The 23,137-nt window shown below is 40.8% G+C and overlaps 1 protein-coding gene across 12 annotated transcripts in view; it reads right to left on the bottom strand.

The window, feature by feature from the left end:
* Positions 1-23,137, bottom strand: part of ppfia2 (PTPRF interacting protein alpha 2) — a 188,865-nt gene that overhangs the window by 37,787 nt on the left and 127,941 nt on the right. For all 12 annotated transcript variants that reach the window (XR_004327812.1, XM_032505504.1, XM_032505505.1 and 9 more), the window contains one exon: positions 1,274-1,384. Coding sequence is in view for 11 of the 12 variants with exons in the window: in XM_032505504.1 (XP_032361395.1) it covers positions 1,274-1,384 (111 nt within the window). In the remaining variant the exon portion in view is untranslated. The remainder of the gene's footprint in view (positions 1-1,273; positions 1,385-23,137) is intronic.

Genomic DNA, 23,137 nt, shown 5'->3' with positions numbered 1-23,137 from the left:
CCCCCTCGTCCAGCCGACTGCTCAAGTAATAGCATCTCCATTGATCTACCCAGGCATCCTGTGTAAGATGCAGACGCCGCTGTCTGCAGGTAAAAAGGATTTTGAAGGTCTCTGATGCGGTGTTCTGCATTATCCAGGAACACTTCTGTCTTTAAATGAATAATCACAGGGCCATTTGTATTCAGCTATGCAGGTTCACGTGTGCTCCTGCATAATAAAAGGAAGGTCACAGCAAGAGCTCTCCTTCAACTGCGGGTCACCTTCAAAATACCAGCAGAGCTAAATATTTGAAACCTTTCATTAACATGTTTAATAACAGCATCCTGAAAATTAAAACACCAGGAGGAGGTCAATGGGAATTAATTATGTGCATGTAATACCACCAAAATGTGATTTTTACGTTGAAGACATTCAATGATAAGTAAATATGTGCATGTTAAATATTGTGTGATGGTTTGGAGTGTGTAAAACATCAGCTGCATCCAGGTCCATAGCAACAATTTAGGATACCAAGATCATGTACTCTTTCTTAAAAAAAATGGTTGCGTCGATCATATTGTTATGTTTAAGAATTACTATCTCAATGCAAGGCTACAAGAACTGTCATTGTTTCTTTATTTTAAATTATAAACTCCTCAACTGAGGCAACCTAAAAAGACCAATAATTTAGTTTATTGCATCTTTAACTTAGCTAGACAAAGCTTCTTAAATCCGAGCCCTTTTTCTGCTAGTTTTATGGTTTGTGTTTTGTACTGGGTAGCTTAAATCTTCATACAAGTTTAACAAAGGCTTGCAAAAATAAGTAAAACGGCTTATCCCTTTGGCAAAATATTTTGTTTGGTTTCTGGGAGTTTTTGCAGTTCAGTATGAGTTTTTTAAGACAGACCCAGATAATTTGTAGGCGCAAAAACATGCCAAAAAATGGATTTTGTATTTATATAGGCACATTTTACAATATTCCTGGCAGTTGTACAGTCCGAAAAGCATTTAGACCATCATGCAGCAAGATAAAATGCATGGAAAACTGTTGTAAAATCAGGACTAAAAGGTTTTCTTATATTAGCTCAGTTCAGTTTGGAGCATGTCATAATAAACTGTGCCCAAACGGATTGACACAGAGCTTTACCACCTCCTGCTGTGCATGTTGACGTAGGCCAAAAGTGTGTTAGGTAAAGATGACTACTCCACTACTGCAGCCAGGGAAGACAAAAACTGGTGTGTCCATCCATATGTTTAAAAAAATTAAATCCATTTCTTCATCAAGGAGGCTCACCTTGCCATGGACCTTCTGTTGAGCTTCACTGCCCTCCAGTATGTCCTCTCCTCCGTCCCCAGAAGCCACTTTTCTCTGAATGTGAGCATTTTGTTCCCGCAAGGCCACAATCTGCAGGATTGCAACAAGCACACAGATTAGATCTGAAATAAGCACAATGTCAGAATACCTGCATACAGTTTATGTTGGAAGGTTAAGAGAGCTGAGATTAAAAAAAAATCAATATCAGACTTTAAATTGTTTTATTATTGCATTTCCTTCAATGTGGCTTCGCAACACATCAGAACATGTTGAAACCTCAATGTTTAAACATGAAATTAGCCCATCAGCATAAATGCATTCCCCTCTTATGCAACACTCGTAAATTACAGTTCGTCCCTCCCTGTAGGAATTTATGGAAGATGGCTTTAACCAACAAGGAGCTGGAAGAGCGTGAGCACTGATCCGATCACTATAATTATCATGTTCTGCGGACCGCGTGTCTCCTTTCACCACCTTCAGCAACTGTCCTAAAGTCATAATCCTGTCAGAGGGGTGACTGACAACAACAATAATTAGGTTCTTCCTTGACAAACACCATGTGATTATGGCTCTCCTTGCGTTGGGAAAGAGAACGGTAGACACTTGGCCGTCTCTCATAAACAACTTAATGCCCCTGAGACTTTGTAAGTAAGTAAGTAAACTTTATTTATATAGCACCTTTCACAGACAAAAAGGGTCACAAAGTGCTTTACAGTAGAAAACAATAAAACAGTAACACATAAAATACTAAGCCATACTGCTAGTTAAAAGCTTGTCTAAAAAGATGTGTCTTGAGGTGCTTTTTAAAAGATTCCACAGAATCCAAAGCTCTCAAGGCTAAGGGAAGAGAATTCCAAAGCCATGGAGCCGCCACAGAAAAGGCTTGATCACCTCTAGTTTTAAATCATGTTCTGGGGACAGTTAAAAGGTCTTGGCCTGAAGACCTCAGAGAACGACCAGAAGTGTATGCGTGCAGTGGATTGCAGCTTTGATGTTCTTTTTGCTCAGCAGTGGTTTTCTCCTTGGAACTCTGCCATGCAGGGGGCCACAATATTTGCCCAGTCTTTTCCGATGGTGGAGGCATGAACGCTGTCCTTAACTGAGGCAAGTGAGGCAGCAGTTTTTGGACGTTGTTGTGGGGTCTTTTGTGACCTCTGGATGAGTCGTCGTGCGCTCTTGGGGTAATTTTGGGCGGCCGGCCATCCGGGAAGGTTCACCACTGTTCCATGTCTTCACTGTGGTTGCGTGGATTCCAAAGCTTTGGAAATGGCTTTATAACCCTTCCAGATTATAGATCTCAATTACTTCTTTCTCAATTGTTCTGAATTTCTTGGGTCTCGGCATGAGTTGTAGCTTTTAAGGATTTCTAGTGGACCTTACTGGTCAAGCAGCTCCTATTTAAGTGAGCCTTGATTGTGAACAGGTGTGGCAATAACAGGCCTGGGTGTGGCTAGAGAATTGAACTCAGGTGTTGGACAACCACAGTTAAGTATGTTTTTAACAAGGGGGGCAATCACTTTTTCACACAGGGCATGATGGTTTGGTTTTTTTTCAACTTTAAATAAACACCTTCATTTACAAATTGCATTTTGTGTTTACTTGTGTTGTCCTTGACTATTGTTTAAATTGGTTTGATGTTCCGAACACTAAGTGTGACAAAACTGCAAAGGAACAGAAATGAGGAAGGGGGCAAACACTTTTTCACACACTGTATTACTCCGGTGCTTAAGGCTCTTCATTGGCTACCAATAGGTTTTAGAGTGCATTTTAAAATTTGAATCACTACTTATAGAGCCTTGCATGGTCAAGCTCCTGCTTACATCCAGGATCCACTGCACGCATACACTTCTGGTCGTTCTCTGAGGTCTTCAGGCCAAGACCTTTTTCCTGTCCTTTGCATGTTGTCACCTTGTGTGTCTTGAGGTGCTTTTTAAAAGATTCCACAGAACAAAGCTCTCAAGGCTAAGGGAAGAGAATTCCAAAGCCATGGAGCCGCCACAGAAAAGGCTTGATCACCTCTAGTTTTAAATCATGTTCTGGGGACAGTTAAAAGGTCTTGGCCTGAAGACCTCAGAGAAAGACCAGAGTGTATGCGTGCAGTGGATCCTGGATGTAAGCAGGAGCTTGACCATGCAAGGCCTATAAGTAGTGATTCAAATTTTAAAATGCACTCTAAAACCTATTGGTAGCCAATGAAGCCTTAAGCACCGGAGTAATACAGTGGTGTGAAAAAGTGTTTGCCCCCTTCCTCATTTCCTGTTCCTTTGCATGTTTGTCACACTTAAGTGTTTCGGAACATCAAACCAATTTAAACAATAGTCAAGGACAACACAAGTAAACACAAAATGCAATTTGTAAATGAAGGTGTTTATTATTAAAGGTGAAAAAAAATAAACCATATGGCCTGTGTGAAAAAGTGATTGCCCCCTTGTTAAAACATACTATAACGTGGTTGTCCACACCTGAGTTCAATTTCTCTAGCCACACCCAGGCCTGATTATTGCCACACCTGTTCACAATCAAGGCATCACTTAATAGGAGCTGCTTGACACAGTAAGGTCCACTAGAAGATCTAAAAGCTACACATCATGCCGAGACCCAAAGAAATTCAGGAAAAATTGAGAAAGAAAGTAATTGAGATCTATAAGTCTGGAAGAGGTTATAAAGCCATTTCCAAAGCTTGGAATCCAGCGAACCACAGTAAGACATGGAACAGTGGTGAACCTTCCCGAGTGGCCGGCCGCCCAAAATTACCCCAGAGCGCAGCGACGACTCATCCAAGAGGTCACAAAAGACCCCACAACAACGTCCAAAGAACTGCATGCCTCACTTGCCTCGTTAAGGACAGGTTCATGCCTCCACCATCAGGAAGACGGCAAAAATGGCCTGCATGGCAGGTTCCAAGGAGAAAACCACTGCGAGCAAAAAGAACATCAAAGCTGCAATCCACTGCACGCATACACTTGGTCGTTCTCTGAGGTCTTCAGGCCAAGACCTTTAACTGTCCCCAGAACATGATTTAAAACTAGAGGTGATCAAGCCTTTCTGTGGCGGCTCCATGGCTTTGGAATTCTCTTCCCTTAGCCTTGAGAGCTTTGGATTCTGTGGAATCTTTTAAAAAGCACCTCAAGACCATCTTTTTAGACAGATTTAACTAGCAGTATGGCTTAGTATTTTATGTGTTACTGTTTTATTTTGTTTTCTACTGTAAAGCAGTTTGTGACCCTTTGTTGTGTGAAAGGGCTATATAAATAAAGTTTACTTACTTACTTACAAAGTCTCAGGGGCATTAAGTTGTTTATGAGAGAGGCCAAGTGTCTACCGTTCTCTTTCCCAACGCAAGGAGAGCCATAATCATGGTGTTTGTCAAGGAAGAACCTAATTATTGTTGTGTCGTCACCCCTCGACAGGATTATGACTTTAGGACAGTTGCTGAAGGTGGTGAAAGGAGACACGCGGTCCGCAGAACATGATAATATAGTGATGGATCAGTGCTCACGCTCTTCTAGCTCCTTGTTGGTTAAAGCCATCTTCATAAATTCCTACAGGGAGGGACGAACTGTAATTACGAGTGTTGCATAAGAGGGGAATGCATTTATGCTGTGGGCTAATTCATGTTTAAACATTGAGGTTTAACATGTTGATGTGGTCGAAGCCACATTGAAGGAAATGCAATAATAAAACAATTTAAAGTCTGATATTGATTTTTTTTAACTCTCAGCTCTCTTAACCTTCCAACATAAAGTATGCAGGTATTTGACATTGTGCTTATTTCAGATCTAATCTGTGTGCTTGTTGCAATCCTGCAGATTGTGGCCTTGCGGGAACAAAATGTCACATTCAGAGAAAAGTGGCTTCTGGGGACGGAGGAGAGGACATACTGGAGGGAGTGAAGCTCAACAGAAGGTCATGGCAAGGTGAGCCTCTTGATGAGAAATGGATTTAATTTTTTTAAACATATGGATGGACAACCAGTTTTTGTCTTCCCTGGCTGCAGTAGTGGAGTAGTCATCTTTACCTACACACACTTTTGGCCTACGTCAACATGCACAGAGGAGGTGGTAAAGCTCTGTGTCAATCCGTTTGGGCACAGTTTATATGACATGCTCCAAACTGAACTGAGCTAATATAAGAAAAACTTTAGTCTGATTTTACAACAGTTTTCCATGCATTTTATCTTGCTGCATGATGGTCTAAATGCTTTTCGGACTGTACAACTGCCAGGAATATTGTAAAATGTGCCTATAAATACAAATCCATTTTTTGGCATGTTTTTGCGCCTACAAATTATCTGGGTCTGTCTTAAAAAACTCATACTGAACTGCAAAAACTCCCAGAAACCAACAAAATATTTTGCCAAAGGGAAGCCGTTTTACTTATTTTTGCAAGCCTTTGTTAAACTTGTATGAAGATTTAAGCTACCCAGTACAAAACCAAACCATAAAACTAGCAGAAAAAGGGCTCGGATTTAAGAAGCTTTGTTAGCTAAGTTAAAGATGCAATAAACTAAATTTGGTCTTTTTAGGTTGCCTCAGTTGAGGAGTTTTAATTTAAAATAAAGAAACAATGACAGTTCTTGTAGCCTTGCATTGAGATAGGAATTCTTAACATAACAATATGATCGGCAACCATTTTTTTTAAGAAGAGTACATGATCTTGGTATCCTAAATGTTGCTAGGACCGGATGCAGCTGATGTTTTACACACTCCAAACCATCACACAATATTAACATGCCATATTTACTTATCATTGAATGTCTTCAAGTAAAAATCACATTTTGGTGGTATACATGCAATAATTACCATTGACCTCCTCCTGTGTTTTAATTTTCAGGATGCTGTTATTAACATGTTAATGAAAGGTTTCAAATATTTATCTGCTGGTATTTGAAGGTGCCCGCAGTTGAAGGAGAGTCTTGCTGTGACCTTCTTTTATTATGCAGGAGCACACGTGAACCTGCATAGTGAATACAAATGGCCCTGTGATTATTCATTTAAAGAACAGAAGTGTTCCGGATAATGCAGAACACCGCATCAGAGACCTTCAAAATCCTTTTTACCTGCAGACAGCGGCGTCTGCATCTTACACAGGATGCCTGGGTAGATCAATGGAGATGCTATTACTTGAGCAGTCGGCTGGACGAGGGGAGTGTGTCGGCGGCGGGGGGGGGGGGGATGTTAGGAGTAAAAAGATGAATGGCGGTTTGATGAGGAGACAAGCTGCCCTGTTTTGTGAAGATAAAAGGAATGAATATAAACGTGTGCTGTTTTTAAAATTTTTGTGCATGTGTTTGCAAAAGCAAAGGTGTTGTCTGTCTGTGGGTGTGTGTGTTCTGTGTCTGTCTGTCAACTGCTAAAAATGGGTCCAGGTAAGAGGCTGGTTATTCAGTGTGACTGCAGTCCCGGGGACCCTGATCTTAGGGCGCATCATTTTCTTGGAAGCAAAATTCTCCACTTGATTCTCACGTGTCGTTTGGTGTCATTAATGTGACAGGTGAGGAGAGAGGTCAGTGAGAGGGGAGGAAGGGGGGAAGTGCAGCTCTTGAGGTGCGTATTGACCCACTGAGCTCTCAGAGCTTTAGCATAAACCTGGATCTGCCTGACAACACAAATGCAGTATGACAGATGATGCATTGCTTCACCTTTTAATTTTTCTGGTGTGAGCATCCAGCGGTGAACCAGTCCTGGATATGTTTCACTGCCAATCACTCCTAGGCACTGGTGGATAGTAACTAGTAGATTTACTCAAGTATTGTGCTCAAGTACAAATTTAAGGTACTTTACTTGAGTCTTTTCTTTTCATGCTACTGTCTACGTCTACTCCGCTACTTTCAGGAGAAATACTCCACTACATTTATCGGACTGCTTTTAGTTACTTTACAAATAAAATAGTTGCCCACAAAACACATAGTAGTACTTTATAAATATGTTTTTTAAAATAAACTACCCAACCATAATTACTGTAAGCCTACACCTTTTTAATGGTCTTTTTATGATTTTTTCGCATTCGGTACTGTTACTTTTTAATTTTAGTCCTGTTGATACTTACATACTTTTAGCTAGTAGCATTTTCACTGCACAACGTAACTTGTAGTATTTTACAGTGTGGTATAGTACTTAGTACTTCCACCAATTCTCCTAGGGAACAGATGAACTGACACACTCTACACCTGGGTTACCTTTACTTTTGTTAAACAATTACAGAAAAGAGTATTGTGAAAGGTGGGTAAATGAAAAAAAATGTTAGGTAGGAAAGCCAGCAACGTTGCTGCCATCTTTCCTTCATCTCGGCCATGTCGTCAGAATAGAGAAACATGAAAAGTCACGGATTTGTACTTTTTTGTAACTAGAAGCGGCTGAATGGTTTTGCTATTCAGTGTTGTATTTAGCATCAATGATATGACAAGGAGAAGGTTTTATGGCAATGCTAAGTAAGTGGTTGATAAAGCAAAACTACACAAAGCAAAAACATATTCATGTTTAGGAATACCACACTATAAATGAGTTAACTATAGCTGTCTAATAAACCCTCTGAATATAGTAATGTGTGAAGTTGCATAAAATGGCAGTACTCAAGTGAAGGGTAGGTATCTCACAGTTGCACTGTACTACACGCATCTTTATTTTTTCCTTCAAAAATTGAAGAAATCCATGTCAACATTGTATTGCACACTTTTGCGATACAAAATGTTATTATATAGTGCTCCTGGAATTGTGACATCTGAAATTACTTTCAAATCTTTTTTCAATTTTTAGAGTAGCCACACTTAATTCACTCAAATCTTTGTGTGTATGTGAACAAAATAACCCATGAATCACTAAATATAAGTGATACAGAATTGATACCAAATTGCGCTAATGTCCGTCCCCACAAACCTCTCTGGGTAGAAATTGGTAGACTGTCATGTAGCCTAACGTCACTGTTTCTCAAAAACACAGCACTTAAGTAGATTTTTTACTGCTGTGAAATGAACTCTCCTCTATATAATGGTGTGGCAGTAGAGGCAGAATTCTCAGAACTTGGGCAAAGAACCAAAACTCTGCTTGGCTCAGCCAGGGGTGAGTTAAGTGAGATGATGTGATTTGTGTTTTGGCTGATCTGCCCCTTAAAATGTATCTGCTCAAATGGATGCAAAACTTTGTCCAAGCTCTTAGATTTAATTAAAAAATAAAACCTTTCTCGGTCTTAAAGAAAAAGGTGGCTAAATGTTATAAGACTGTGAAATGGCACACTAATGGGAGCCACGGTTAAAATGTATCATCGGTGGGACATTTCCAATAAAGTTGAGCTAAGCCTAAAGTTGGTCCTTTTTCTGAGATGTTGCTGGAGCGCTGGTTTAACATCAGTGGTGTGATTTAGTGGGTTTTGTTCCCTGCTCGGGTGAATCATTGATCACGGGCTGAGGCAGAGACGCCAATTAGGTTTGTCCTCACAGATGGATGGCGAGGACGGGCAGCTGGGTCTGATACAGCAGAAACATGGAGAGAGATGCAGAATAAAGAGATCACTTTACCTCAATCTTCACTTCCACTGCTTTACAATAATTAAATTAGACATGTGGAAAAGCTTTATTTAGGCGGGTGTTAAACGTGATAAAGTTGTTTCGGATGCATGTTCTTGGTCTAAACACATGCTTAAGTTGCATCTCTCGCCCTCATTAATCTACCTCATGCAGAGAATCGTGGGAGCTGCGTGGAGTGAGAACTCAGCGTAATCTAATCATAGTACTAATGCAAGTGTCAAAGCAATCTTCCAATGGAATCTGAAGTGGTTCTCAGTGACCCAGTCTTTGTCACCAGCAGAAATAAAGCAAGGGAAAGAGCCAAAGCCTTGAGCCCATGAACTTGAATATTAGAGTGACATGTGGGTAACTCTAAAGGAAAATAAATTGTATCTGAAGTGGGAGCGAGACTGATTTCTCAAGGCCCACTTCAAAACACCACAGGAAGCCAGGGCATGACAGAAAATTAAAACAATTTCACCCATTCCATTCCAATGTAATGTATCATTTTTCTGCATTCTGAGGATCTGAGGTCTGAGGTTCTGGATATTCCAATTTTTTTTTACCTTCAGTCCCTGTGTAGGTAAAACAATTTTTTTAAAGAGAAATATTTAGAGTATAAGAGTGGTGTGAGTGTGAGGGATTTACATGCATGTGCTGTGAGTGTCCTAAACAAATGGGCCCATAAGACACAAACAACAACAACAACAACAACACAGCAAAGATGACCACATAGCCCTTCACAATGTACACACTTTGGATGACAAACAAACCAGCACTCTGTACCAATGCCATATTTTGTGTAAAGGGTATGTGGCGCATGAAATACTACAACAGATTGGTCAAACTGAAGCTAAAGCTGCTGTCCCTTCGTCCTCATCTGTCCGCCCCCAGCGCCGTCCAACGGCTCTGGAGTCGGCCCACGAGGCGAGCCAGGTGGTGAGCTGCAGGACCTCCTGGAGAAGCAGAACTACGAGCTGGCTCAGATGAAGGAGCGCATGTCCTCCCTCTCCTCCCGGGTCTCGGAGGTGGAGCAGGAGCTGGAGACCCCCGGAAGGACCTCATCAAGTCGGAGGAGATGAACAACAAGTACCAGAGGGACTTCAAAGAGGTTACAGCACACACACATTGGGTACAAGGGAGAAGCAGGCACACACACACACGGACGCACGCAACAACATTACAAGAGAATAACAGTTGCAAGAGAGACATCAAAGACAGCTAGCATTGGCCTAAAAAAAGCTCTATTAGCATATACTCTCACGCTCCCTCTTTATGACTATGTATTTTGCGACATGCACATGTTGAAGGCCCTTTTTTACGTACAAATGCTTTTTTTTTTTTTTATTCCTTCTACAAGTCTTTCTCAAACAATGCAGGCAAACAAGTGAATCCCATAAAATAGAATACACAGACCCCATTAGTTTACAAAACACTTAAAGACACACACTTACACTTAACATGAAAAAAAAAAAATCCAGAGAAAAAAAAACAGCAGCTGTTTGGCATCTGCCATTGTTTGGTTTTTAAACACCATTTCAGCTTGAATGCCCAGGTCCCTAAACCAGCCAGTTAAATGCACTCTCCTGCTGAAGAGTGCGTTTGTGTTATTCATTGGCAATTTCAGAAGCCCAATAATAAGCCCATAAACGTCCGTGTGAGGTGAAACTGCTATCGATTTCAAACGATGCAGGTTGAGGCAGTGATCGTGACATAGCAGAGTTTGTTATGACCCCCCACTGCCCCTCTGACTCCATCAGTTTCTTAGCTCTCCCTGTGTGGTTTTGGAACTACGTGGTGTTGCATGGATTTGTATCTGCAGCAATGCCCCATGCAGGAATGAACTCCGCTTCACAGCTATTGTTGCTGCTGTGAGGGATGGACCTTGTTTCATGGCAGCAGTGTGAGATACAAGAATCACTGGTGTGATTTGTACTTTATGAAGCGTTATTGATTGTTGTATTTGATTTTTGGTTATGTCATGTATGGTGCTTTTTTGAGACAAAAGCGTTGTTATCAATTTTTCAGCTTGGCTTTGCTTTTATATTTCATGTTCAGAAATTGTGTGACGGCTTCTGGACGTGTTATGAAAAGGTTGTAGCTGAATTGTAGCTTTTAGTTGTTATAGAAGTATTTGTACCATAACATGCTGTATGAAATCATGTAGCTGTATAGGCCCAAATGAAAATCATGTTTGCAAAAATACATCTGCGAGTTAGCTAGAGTTGAGCTGCAGATGACCAAAAGAAAACATAAGTTTAAAGAATGCTCCACTTCACTGCTCTCGTCTTATTTTCATATTCTGTTATGCTCTGATGCCCTGATATGTGTGTCTGCATGCAGGCCATGTGTCAGAAAGAGGACATGAGGAGCGGATCGTAACGTTGGAAAAACGCTCCTGAGCGCCCAACGAGAGTCCACCTGGTGCACGAAGTCAACGACAAACTGGAGAACGAGTTGGCCAATAAGGAGCTTTCCTAAGAGGTCTGTATAATCCATGGAGGGTTTTGTGAGGTCCAAGTGACGGATGATCTTTTAATCCTTAGAGTTTATCAATATATATATTTCTTTTCATCAAATTGAGTTGTGGGTCGAGGTAGCATCGAAATAGACCATTCAGAGCTGAATTGCCAGCCATTTTGTCAACAAATTAACTGATTCAGAAAAATAGAAACATGCATGCAGCTGGTTGTGTAAGATAGATGGTTTGTCAGTTAACAAAGCCCTTAGAGCTGATCCACAGAGGTTTGGCAATGAGAAATCCTCTTGACTTGTGTCAAATAAGGTCGAGGAAATTACTACCGGGAAGGAATTTTGACAGTTTTACTTTGAGCAGATGCAGACGATTGAAAGTCATTTTCACAACTTATTTAATGCTTTACATATAACAAGAGAAAGATACAGATTTATACTCCTTTGATGATTATTGGATTCATTGCAGCCAATTAGATAAATTGCCTGGCCATAAAAGATGAGTGACATTTCCATGAGTTCGGCTGAAGCACCAGCTGAGCTCTGAAAGCATAGAAAGAATGTCAACATTAATATGAGCAGAAGTAATCTTGGGGCGCGCAAAGACACCATGGGACACAAGCCCTTTGGCTTTGCTGTGAAAAAGAGCTAAGACACCACAAATAATGTTCAGTCTTCAGCTAAGCTAACTGGCTGCTAGCTACATATTTACTGTACGCGTTAGATTGGTACCAATCTGCTATCGAACTTCAGCAAGAAAATGTTTCTATTTCCGAGAAATGCTGTTGTGGGAATTGAGAGTCAAGTTTTCCCCTTTTGGTGTAAACCAACATAAGCACCTCATTCATCAAGATGACTACAAGACCACTCTACAAATAAATGCACCCCGAAAGGACACCAGAACAGAATAACCTCGAAAGCTTTCGGTTTAAGCTGCCACACACAAACACACTTCCTGCCGGCTGTGTAAAGAGTTTACTTGTTGTTGTGCCAGAAGCTGAACCGGGATCTGGCCGCCGATGTTTGAAGATGAGTGGTTCAGGGGATGTAGGCTTGGCCATTGGTACAGAGGATGAGGATAAGAAGAAATGACGGGCGAAAGACAACAACAACAACAAAAGAGGATGTTGCAAACAAAAAAACATTGTCATGTTTCCCCAGTGTCATCTCACACACCAAGGGATGATGATCCGGGTAAAGACAGAAATATCACTGACACACAAACAACAACTGCCTTGCCCCAATCCAGTCTAATCATTGCTTATTGAGCTGCCAGGCCCGATGCTTTGGGGAGCAGAGCATCTTGCAGTGGCAAAGGCTGCCAAGTCAGCCCCAAAAAAGGGTCTTAAAACTGATCAGAGCCCCGAGGAATGCAGGGAGAGAAGTCTTGACACGCAACGGAAAGACAAGTCACAGTGAAAGCATCACTAAATGCTGGGTTTGATTTCCCTCTATATAATGTAATCTGAATGCATTACAGGGCAATTACTGCTATCTGCTGAGTAAACGCTGCAACTGTCACTCTTGGCAAGTGCCGAGCTGCTGCTGTTCTGATGTTATGGTGCTATTTTGAAGAAGGGTTGAGGCGCACTACCAGAGCCTCACGTATCCAGTCTCTACTGAAGATATGTGGGAATCTTTTCTACCAGGCGATGATGCTCTGCTGACATTTAAAAAGTAGGAAGGAACACAGACGATGTGGTTATATGCCAGGACATAGGGGAATGTAAAATGTCCTTAATTGCATCGTCTTTATTCTACTTTCACCTACTATAAGTGTGTTCAATCTGTTTCAGTTTTACTTGGCTTAAGCTGCTGTTTGCGTTTTTGCAAGCTAACACTCCTCCATGTTTACCGTTGTCTTGGTAAATTTAGGTTGATGTACTGATGGAATAAGTGCTGTAGAAATAACTAGGTGTTCTGTTTTTTCTCTTAACAGAAACTCTATTCTCACTGGCTAATTAAATCCAATTGGTTGTACTTTATCTTTCTTTTCTTCAATGTGAAGCTACTGTCATAAACTCTAACCCTCTCCAAATGTTTCACATAAAAGCCCGTTCATGGCTCAAAAGTCATAAGCTGGATGCACAATCCCAAAGTTGGTTTAAGGTATATTGTGTATTCACATGGAAAAGTGTCTCAAGTATGCTCAATGTGTCACTTTGAATAGTAAATCTGCTTTCTTTTGTTCTATGAGGACGCTATTGCATAATTACATAAAAATGCAAATAGTGTTATAGTGTTTTCTGTTAAAAGGTTAAATTGGCAGTGGCAGTCCAAATTTTGACTTCCAAATAGCATAATTTCTTTATAAATGCATATCTTATAAACACTATAAATTATTAATGTCTTGTTTTGCAAGGGGCAATACCAATATCAGATTGTTGTTTTGAAAGAATTGTGGTCAAAATACGACGGGGCAATTCTAAGAAAGGAGTAGTAGTATATGTACATACTGTATACCTTTATTCTGTATTATAAAATTTGGGCCATTATTTTCATAATTTTATTTGAACGTTTACTGTATGCAATATCTCGGAATCTTCTAAATGACTACCTGTTAATGTTCTTGGTGTTGTGTGTGTGTGTGTGTGTGTGTTGTGTCACAGATGGAGGAGAAAGAACAGGCAGCTACAGGAGAGGCTGGAGCTTGCAGAGCAGAAAGCCAGCAGACCATGAGAGGCGGAGACGCTGCCAGAGGTAGAGGCTGAACTGGCCCAGAGGATAGCAGCCCTCACCAAGGTAAGAACACACGTGATGCATACATTACCACACATACTGTTGACATGTTCCACAGATGCCCTTGTCTCTTAATTTTTCTATACCTATGTGTTAGTGTGCACGTGGTGTCATGTCATGACGTTTCAACATGTCCCTCTCCTCTCCCGGTCACAAAGTCTGACTCCAGCTCTCTTCCTCCCTGATGATTATCACTTGTTATGGAAACTAAACTCCAAGAAATGAACTCCATTCTTGAAGGTAGTCCAGAGGGCGTCATAGCTACTGCCAATTCCTGTAGAGAGCAGATTCATTCATTTATCTTATTAGTGTTTTGTGGCGATCGTGTTGTACTGGGATTCTGCTCTGGTGTTCTACCACTATGGGACAGCTGCATGGCACTTCTGGCTGGAGCTCATACTTGGCAGTGCTGGAGGAGCTCTCTTCCTCTTTCATTCTGTCCTTTGTGGCCTCTCTCCCATCCTTGTTCTTGTCACTTTTTGTTTCAGCCAGCTCTCTCCCTGTTATGCTTTATAACGATAGACATCCATCTTTGAGTTTGGGGAGAGGCTTTGGCTTGTGTCGTCGCCCCATGCTTTCTTTTTGTTGCCCTTCAGGCTGTCAAACACGCAGATCATCACGCCTCTTTTTTGTCTGTTCTATGCTGTGATCCATCTGTGGCGGAAGAGCGTCACGGGAGCATTGAGGAGCGGATGAGGCACTTGGAATGCCAGCTGGAGGAGAAGAACCAGGAGCTGCTAGGGTGAGTCACCACAGAGGCGTCGTGCCAGGGAACGTTAAACAGGCAGCCAATCCCGCATGAGCATGGCAGCTTGAGGTGACTGCGACTGATGACACATCGTCTGAATCCCCACTGACATAGACCAAATCAATGCTTCACACACTACGCCGATAGAATGGTTTGTAAAATGCCCTAAATGATGCAATAATGTCCTACTTATTGTGGATGACATCATCTTTGAAGTCGCATTTTATAGTATCATCCAAAATCCTAGATAATTTATTTAATTTTACACTTTTTATTGATCCGTAGTGGGGAGATTACAGTGTACACGTTTTGTAGAAATCACAGATATCCATTTTGTAAGAGAAAAGTATTGATAATGTAATGTAACCTCAGGAAGGGGTTCACAAGGTTTTGAGGCATGCTTAAAGCAGGATCAGACCTGTTTTGAACTCTGAATTTGAAGTTAGATATTATGTATTCTAGTTCACACTGAGAGGCAGTTCAAACGGCTGTGGGAATTAAGGGAATTCATTGTTAGATCTAAAACTTGCACAAAAAATACAGAAAACAGCTTTATGCCTACCAGCGTTAAAACAACTCATCTAATCGCACATCGGCTCAAGAATAGACATTCTTGTTTCTATATACAGCCGTGATTCCAAACCTGGGCTTGGGACCGCAAAAGGGCCACAAATTCAATCTGTGAGGTCACAGATTATAACGGATATGAAAGTCGAAAAAACAAAATAGCAAACGTTGCTTTGCTTTTAGGGGTTTACAAGCCAAAAGGTTGGGAATACCACCTTCCTATATCTTCAGATATCTGGTTACTAACCAAAAATAATACTCTTCAATCATGTGAACTATAATCCCTCCAGCTCGACAGAGGAAAAAGAATGAGGAGCATAACAAGAGACTGTCGGACACGGTGGACAGATCCTCACAGAGTCCAACGAGCGTCTACGCTCCACCTGAAGGAGAGAAATGGCAGCTCTAGAAGAGAGGTTAAAGATGGCTGCCATGTTGATGGAAACCATATCATAATCAGTTCTGTCCAATTAATGTCTGGAGGAGGTGGATTTTCTCACCTGACTTTGTTTTTTCGTTTTCTGCAGAATTTGTTAATCCAAGATTCAGAGGTTACAGAAAACAATACGAAGACTCAATCCATGAAAAGTAGGTTGCAATGATCAAGAAATGATGATCATGTCTTTTTTTCTTCTTTTTTTTTTAAATCTCCTACATATTACATGAGGTTGCTGTAGTAAGTACTTCTCAATAGAGAAATAATGAGGTTGGCTGTTGGCATTATTTCATTGTATTAACCTGCAGTTGAATATTCATAAGTATCCCACTCGGGGAAATATAATAAAATTAATTACTAGCAGTATGGGAAACACTACAAAGTATCACAAATTAGACGGTATTAGCATTGAAGATAATCAACCGTGACTTCACCAATATGACTAAGTATGAAATACTGGGATGATCATTCTTTGGGCAATCATCGACATCATATATCATCATATCATAGACAAGTTCGTTATGACATATGTCAAATGTGTTTGTCCAGACATCTGGCAGAAGAGATTGAGAAACTGAGATCAGAGCTGGACCAATTCAGATTGAGGGCAGGCTCCCTCACAGAACCCACCCTGTCACGGTAGGGTGTGTGTGTGTGTGTGTGTGTGGTGTGTGTGTGTGTGTGGTGTGTGTGTGTGTGTGTGGTGTGTGTGTGTGTGTGTGTGTGTGTGTGTGGTGTGTGTGTGTGTGTGGGGGGGGGGGGGGGGGTTGATTTTGAGGCTAGTTATATTTAACACTTAAGCCATATGGCTTTAGACCACTGGACCCTGAAAATCTCCATTGAACTTTGAACTATGAAATTGCCTATTTGCTGATCCCGGCCACCCTTAGATCTGTTGCTATGCCCGCTTTGTATTGCATGACATAGACATGCATACAATTCACATTCATATGCAGATAATCTGTTGATAGAGATTAGCTGAAATGTTGCCTGGACCTAAAACATCTCCAAAAAATCAATTTGGAGTGCAAACAATGACTGCGCACAGAAGAGAAAGTGTGTGGACGGTGGCCCAGATATTTGGTGCCGGAAAACAACCATGGATGTTGTGAAGAAAATCTCCACCCTGCCAAAATGTTGGCCGTGGTCCTATTGATGTAGACCTATAAGGTCTAAATTGTTGTAAGACTGATTGCCGAAAAGTTCAAGATGGCTGAACTGTAGCTATGGCTATCGGCTACCAACTCATGGAGCTAATGTTAGCTTAACTAACTAGTTAAGCTAGTAATGTTAACTATAACTAAAAACATTAGCTTCATGAGTTAAAAACATTGTCACCCAATTTTGTGAATAGGACTTATACAATACATACACCTTTAAACACTTGATGGCTGCAAAATAGTGTTAAATACAGAGCTGAAAGCTACATGTTCAGGCAAAAAGTTTGTATCTTCACAGGGTAATGATCCATGGACAGCACTAACTAACACCAAACAGCATTGTTCTCATACTGCAGTGTAGAGCTATTTAGGCCTAGTATGTAAGTATGTTAAAGAAAAGATTACCAGATTATGAAAACTGTTTAGCAAACAGTCAATTGTTGGTAGATTAGCATCTGCTGCTTTCTTTTCTACCACGGGACAATCTGCAATACATTACTTTGATTTAGACGTTAAATTGACAAGCCATCTGTACAAGAAAACAAGAGGTTTTAGCCAGTTGGTGTTTCTAAGAAAATGGCTCCAAACATAAATTAGATTCAGTTCACTGGAGTTTGGAGCTCACAGACAATTAGGCAACTGCATGAAAACCAGATGGGGCTGTGTCCAAAATGTTTGTCAGTATTTGAAAACAAACTATGGGCTACACACTATCTTAGAGTGAGCAATTGACTCAAGAAGATTGCTTGACTCTGAAAAGAGGCATGTTCTTAACGTCTGTGTGCCTTACGTACGTTTTACAGATTCCTCATCTAGCTACAGTCAAGGAAGCTCTCGTTACTTTGTGTTTGGATGACATTTACTGGCTAAGGTCCTGTAGAGATGTAATTAAAGGCCCAAATCTAGACGAGTATAACCAATCTAATCTAAGTTGGTCTATGTAACCGAGATCACATAAAATGGATGTAATATTTATCTGACGCTGATGAAACAATTGGCTCTGCACTATTGTTAGAAACACTGGTATCACTGAACTCTCATATCTATTCTTGGATTTTTTCTAGCTTCCTTTTCATGCTGTATGACAATAATATTACAGTGCTGGTGCGTGACAGCAGCAGCCTTAATCTCCTCCTTAGACAAACAATTGCAGCCATTGAGGCATGCATAACAAGCGCGATCCTACAAGAATATCTTTACACCACGTCACTGGTACGCTTGAGGTAAAAAAAACACATATTTGATTGGTGTACTGTCTGCATAACCTGTTATGGAACATTACCATAGCATTTAGTGTCTCATCTTTTGTAATTCCTTCATAACTCGGGCAAAGTGTGTAGGATACTGTTGGTCTTCAGTATGAGACCCAGAAGATGTTCAGTGTAGGCACACACTAGGTAACTTAAAGTGTGTTAAGAAAACTCAGGAGACACAACTCATTTCATACGTAAGAAGATTCGTGAGACTCGATGAATACACAGATGCATTTAATGAACTCTCAATTGAGAGAATTTAGGCAGTACAGTTAACACGATGTGTTATTGTGTCTGCCGTCCCAACCATCTGATATTTTCGTTTCCTTAAGGAGTGTTTAAACTCATGCTGGAGGCGTTAAACTTAGCGGAAACGTCAATGGAACCAATATTTGCTTGCGACGTAAACACAGAGACTTTTAATAAATCCTAGTTTTCGACGACTCCAAAAGAGACAGTCCTGAAACAAAACATCCCTTACCATGCAGTTGCCTAGATCCCGATCCATAGAGACAACATTATTATAACTAAGAGGTTTGGTTATTGAGAGACTGGCTGAAAATTTCTCGTCCCCTAACCTGTGAACTATGAATGAAGGATGTTATCTAAGGTTCTTCTTTGTCACATCCTCCACAACATGGCGTTAATCATAAAGTGCTTCTCAGGTCTCATCTGGACACGTAGCTGAGCTTCGATTCTCGTGGGATCTCTGGCTGAAAACCAGTGAACACTACGCTCTGCCAAAGTCATCCGGCGGCCAAGGAGAGGTCGCATGGTCTGCGTGAAACCAAGGTGAGCCACAGAGTCTTATTTGTCTGCCTTTGCGTTTTGTGCTTTAAAGTAAATGCTATTTACCACTGCATACTAAATCTAAGCCAATTGGAAGCTCTTTGGCCCACCCAGTAGAACCTGAAGCTGTAACGCAATGTAAAGTGCTAAAGGCCTTGGTAAACACTTTACTTGAAGTTTTCTACATAAGAATGACATAAGATGTCATGAACACATGCGCTTTCATGAACACGTCATAACACATGAACCCTAACCATACTTGTCATGACAAAACCAATTGACACTAGTCAAAGAAGTGTTATGTCATAAACGTTTCTGAATTGTTTATAATGATTGACATGTTCATGACAGTGTCATGTCACTTTGTGTAGATACCTGTAGATCAAGTAAAGTGTAACCAAAGTCTCCAGTATGGATATATTAACCTTTGGAAAGGATGTGAAATGAGAGATAAACATCTTGTCTAGGGATTTCCTAATTCGCTTTTTTAGACCCGTGATCCGATTTAGAATTATTGAATATCTGCAATACCAAGTCCCAATCCATATTTTTTAATAATTGTCGATATAATAGCATGCACACCGTTTTTGGTTTACAAAATTACTAAGCAAACAAAGCAACTTAAAGATTTATTCAGCTCAATACATTTAACTATACTGCATATAGCATTTTTGTAAACTCAAGTATATAATCAGCTTCTAGTTAGAATGGTGTAGAATTACTGATGTAAATGATCGGAGTAAGGGGATTGGGGTGACTGCCGATCCCTGATCACTTAAAAAAATCCAATTGGGACAGTCCTTTTTATCCTTGAGAATACCTCATAATTCTCCGCATAGCGTTCAATATGTTTTAAGGCACTTGTACTGAATTATAGTTTGAGGTGTAAACATGGGAAGAGATAAAGGGACATTTAAGAGGTGATCTCAGTCACTTGTGTCTATCTCATTTTGTAATTATGGTGACCAGCGCAGGCCACGCACAGTGCATCAGGGCTGCGTGGGTTTTTATTTGTGTGTGAGGGAGTGTGGGAGAAACTTATCACAGGAGTATACATGGGCTTCAATAATGAGATCAGAGTCACAATCGCTTTTTTGGCCAGGTTTGCGTAAACAAACAAGGAATTTGACTATCAAATTTTATTTGATGTAAAAAAACAAAAATACGTTAAGTATACTTTCAGTAGCAGACAGTTTGTTTTTTATAGGCCAGGAGGGAGGGTCCAGGCTAGCCTCTCCGGATGAAGTCATTTCTATCCGCAAATACATGGTTTCAATGGTGAATGGTTAAAGTTAAAGTAAAGAGAACACAAACCCAAAACAATGCATTTTTATTATGTCCAGAATTACTAAGGCAATACGTTACTTTAGAGGATGAAAATGGGTCTTCAGGCTCACCTCCATCATTTTGTTTACTGAAGTGATTAAAAAGGCATACCAATTGATATTTTAGAGACTGCATAAGCTACAGTAAAAAGCTCATGAGTTTTTTTAAATGTATTAATCCAAATTTATATATCTGCATTCATAGGCTGTCCGGTTGTATGTGCAGGCTAAATCACTGGGGGAACACGAATGGCGCTCACAGCAGCTCGGGGTTCGGGGGCCATCACTTTGAGAGCGACACGGAGATGTCCGACATCGATGACGTGACAGGGAAACGATGTTCAGCTCCATGGACATGCTCTCACCCAGCGGCCACGATGCCCAAACTCTGGCCATGATGCTGCGGAGCAGCTGGACGCAATCAAAAAGGAGATTCGGTACACTGCAGTATTTATTCATATCAGAGGCCAGATACCCAGGCATTTGATTGCTTCCTTTAACTTATTGTGTTGTATCCATTTGACTTCAAATGAAGTTAGAACTTGATATGTTGTTAGGATCATGTCCCAGAAGCTGCGTCTAGTTGGGATTGGGAGAATACCAAAATATTTCTGACTTTGGGATGTTGTCCTGTTGTTAGGATTAACTCTGTCTCCTTCACTTTTTATAATGTTCTTAATGGTGCCCTTTTTTCTACCGCATCATTGGCTTCTTAAATTACAATTCACAGAATATCTATATTAAAGGTCCCATGAAATGCTGCTCTTTGGATGCTTTTATATAGACCTAATTGGTCCCCTAATACCATATCTCAAGTCTCAAGGTGGCACTGCCACTTTGCTTGTTTGAAAGCCAGATGTCTCTCTCTCTCAGGGTGGGCCAAATTCTCTGGGCGGGCAAAGCAGAAGAAAGGGGAAGGAACCATCAGATCAGATCGGCCTCTGAGCTTTCATTTTCTCAAAGGCAGAGCAGGACAACCCAGGGCTCGGTTTACACCATCGCCATTTCTAGCCGCTAGGGGACCTAGGCAGGGGGGGAACTCATGTTAATGTTAAAAAACCTCATAAAGTGAAATGTTTGTGCCGTGGGACCTTTTAAATATACAGTATATTGTAGTATTAAAACACACCCATTGAGATCAACAAGTTTGGTGGTTTTTTATCATGTCAATAAGAAAAACAAACCTGCAGATAATTACCTTTCAAACTCTTCATTCTTTTTTTATCAGTATGTTTTAGACATCTATTCCCCCCAACTTTGCTAAAATATGTCTTGATATACTGCCTCTGACAAATTGCACGCAAGTACCTGTCAAGCTCATTCTAAGGTAAAAGTTGTCTTTAGCATGTCTGTAGTCGCTCTTCGTTATGAACCACACATTTTTCTTGTATGAACTAAATGTTTTAGGAAATGTGGTCTGCTTTTTGTTGTTATGCTGTAATTAGCCTGTGCTGATAAGTATTCATACCCCCGGGCGCAGCTTCACTTAGTTTAATTTCAAGGGTTGTTAATGTGGCTTTTGGTCTTTGCTATGTACATCCCATCTATAGACACAGTGCCACATTTCGTTCAGGAAGACTAATTCAAATCTGATGTGAGATAGGAGCATAAATGCAAGAGTCGAGCTTCAGCTATTATAGAGGTTAGACCTGGCTAAGGGTAAAATAATGATCTAACTTTTAGCCTTTTATCTCATCACTTTGGCCTTATTTAGTTTGGCTCCTACTGTAGGTATTTAATGGACTTTGTTAGGCAAACTCAGAAATCCGCCTCCATAAAGAAGACTTACTCTGTAGCAGGGATGCTGATTTTTAAAAAAGTCCATTGTGTAAGTCGAGTGGAAAATTATCGGCAATTGGATGGTATGTTTTACAGTAACTCTATTTGGTATTGTTTATTGTTTGTAACTGTTTGGTGTTTTTTTAAATATATAAAAAATAAGACAAAAATGTATCACAAAAAAACAACAACTCTGTATGGCAAATGTCTTGAGATGAAGTCATAGAGATGAAAACATATAATCTGCTGAGGTTCCCCTCATGTCCTCCTGTTACCTCTTCCAAGGCTGATCCAGGAGGAGAAGGAGTCGACGGGATGAGGGCGGAGGAGATTGAAAACCGAGTTGCCAGTGTCAGCTGAGGGCCTCAACTGGCTCGAATGCACCACACGGAGCTCCATCACTGCCTCAGCCACCGCTCCTCCTTGGCCTCCTCCTCCCGCCCAGCGGACACTCACCCCCAACTCTATCCTGCCCGAAGCCCCGCCGCGTATGAGCGCATGGGGGTCATGACACTGGTAAGTTGCTTTTATTACATGTAGATTCCTCTCTCCACCCCAAACAAATACTCATCCCCGGCGTGTAGGTACAGTAGGCTACGTCAACAGAATGGGCCCTCTGACCCTTCAGGAGGAGCTGCTAAACAGTGATAAAACTTCTCAGGTCAAAGTATGCTTTATTGTCATTTCTTCACATGTCAAGAAATACAAAGAGATTGAAATTAGTTTTCTCTATCCCACGGTGGAGACAGACATATTTTACAATTAGGTCACCGACAAAACATAACATTCAGTAAACAATATAAAAAGGGAAAATAAGAAAGGCACATCAATGAAGAAAATAAGAAGGCAGCAAAAATTTGAGTGAGAATGTGCAATTGTGGATACAGTAGACAGTCAATATAATAGTGCAAAAGTCAGGCAATAAATGGCTGAGGTAGTTCTGTTGACCTAAGTATGCAGTGGCATTCAGAAGGTTTTCAGGAAAACAGGACCAACAATTGCAAAAGTGTCCAAGTATACCAAGGGGTGGAGTAGTGCAAGTGGAGTGGTGCCAAGTCGCCATTGTGGGTCAAA

Source organism: Etheostoma spectabile, chromosome 23, assembly GCF_008692095.1.
Source record: "Etheostoma spectabile isolate EspeVRDwgs_2016 chromosome 23, UIUC_Espe_1.0, whole genome shotgun sequence".
NCBI lineage: Eukaryota > Metazoa > Chordata > Actinopteri > Perciformes > Percidae > Etheostoma > Etheostoma spectabile.
The sequence above is the reverse complement of the archived record's forward strand: the minus strand, read 5'-3'. Positions and strand labels throughout refer to the sequence as shown.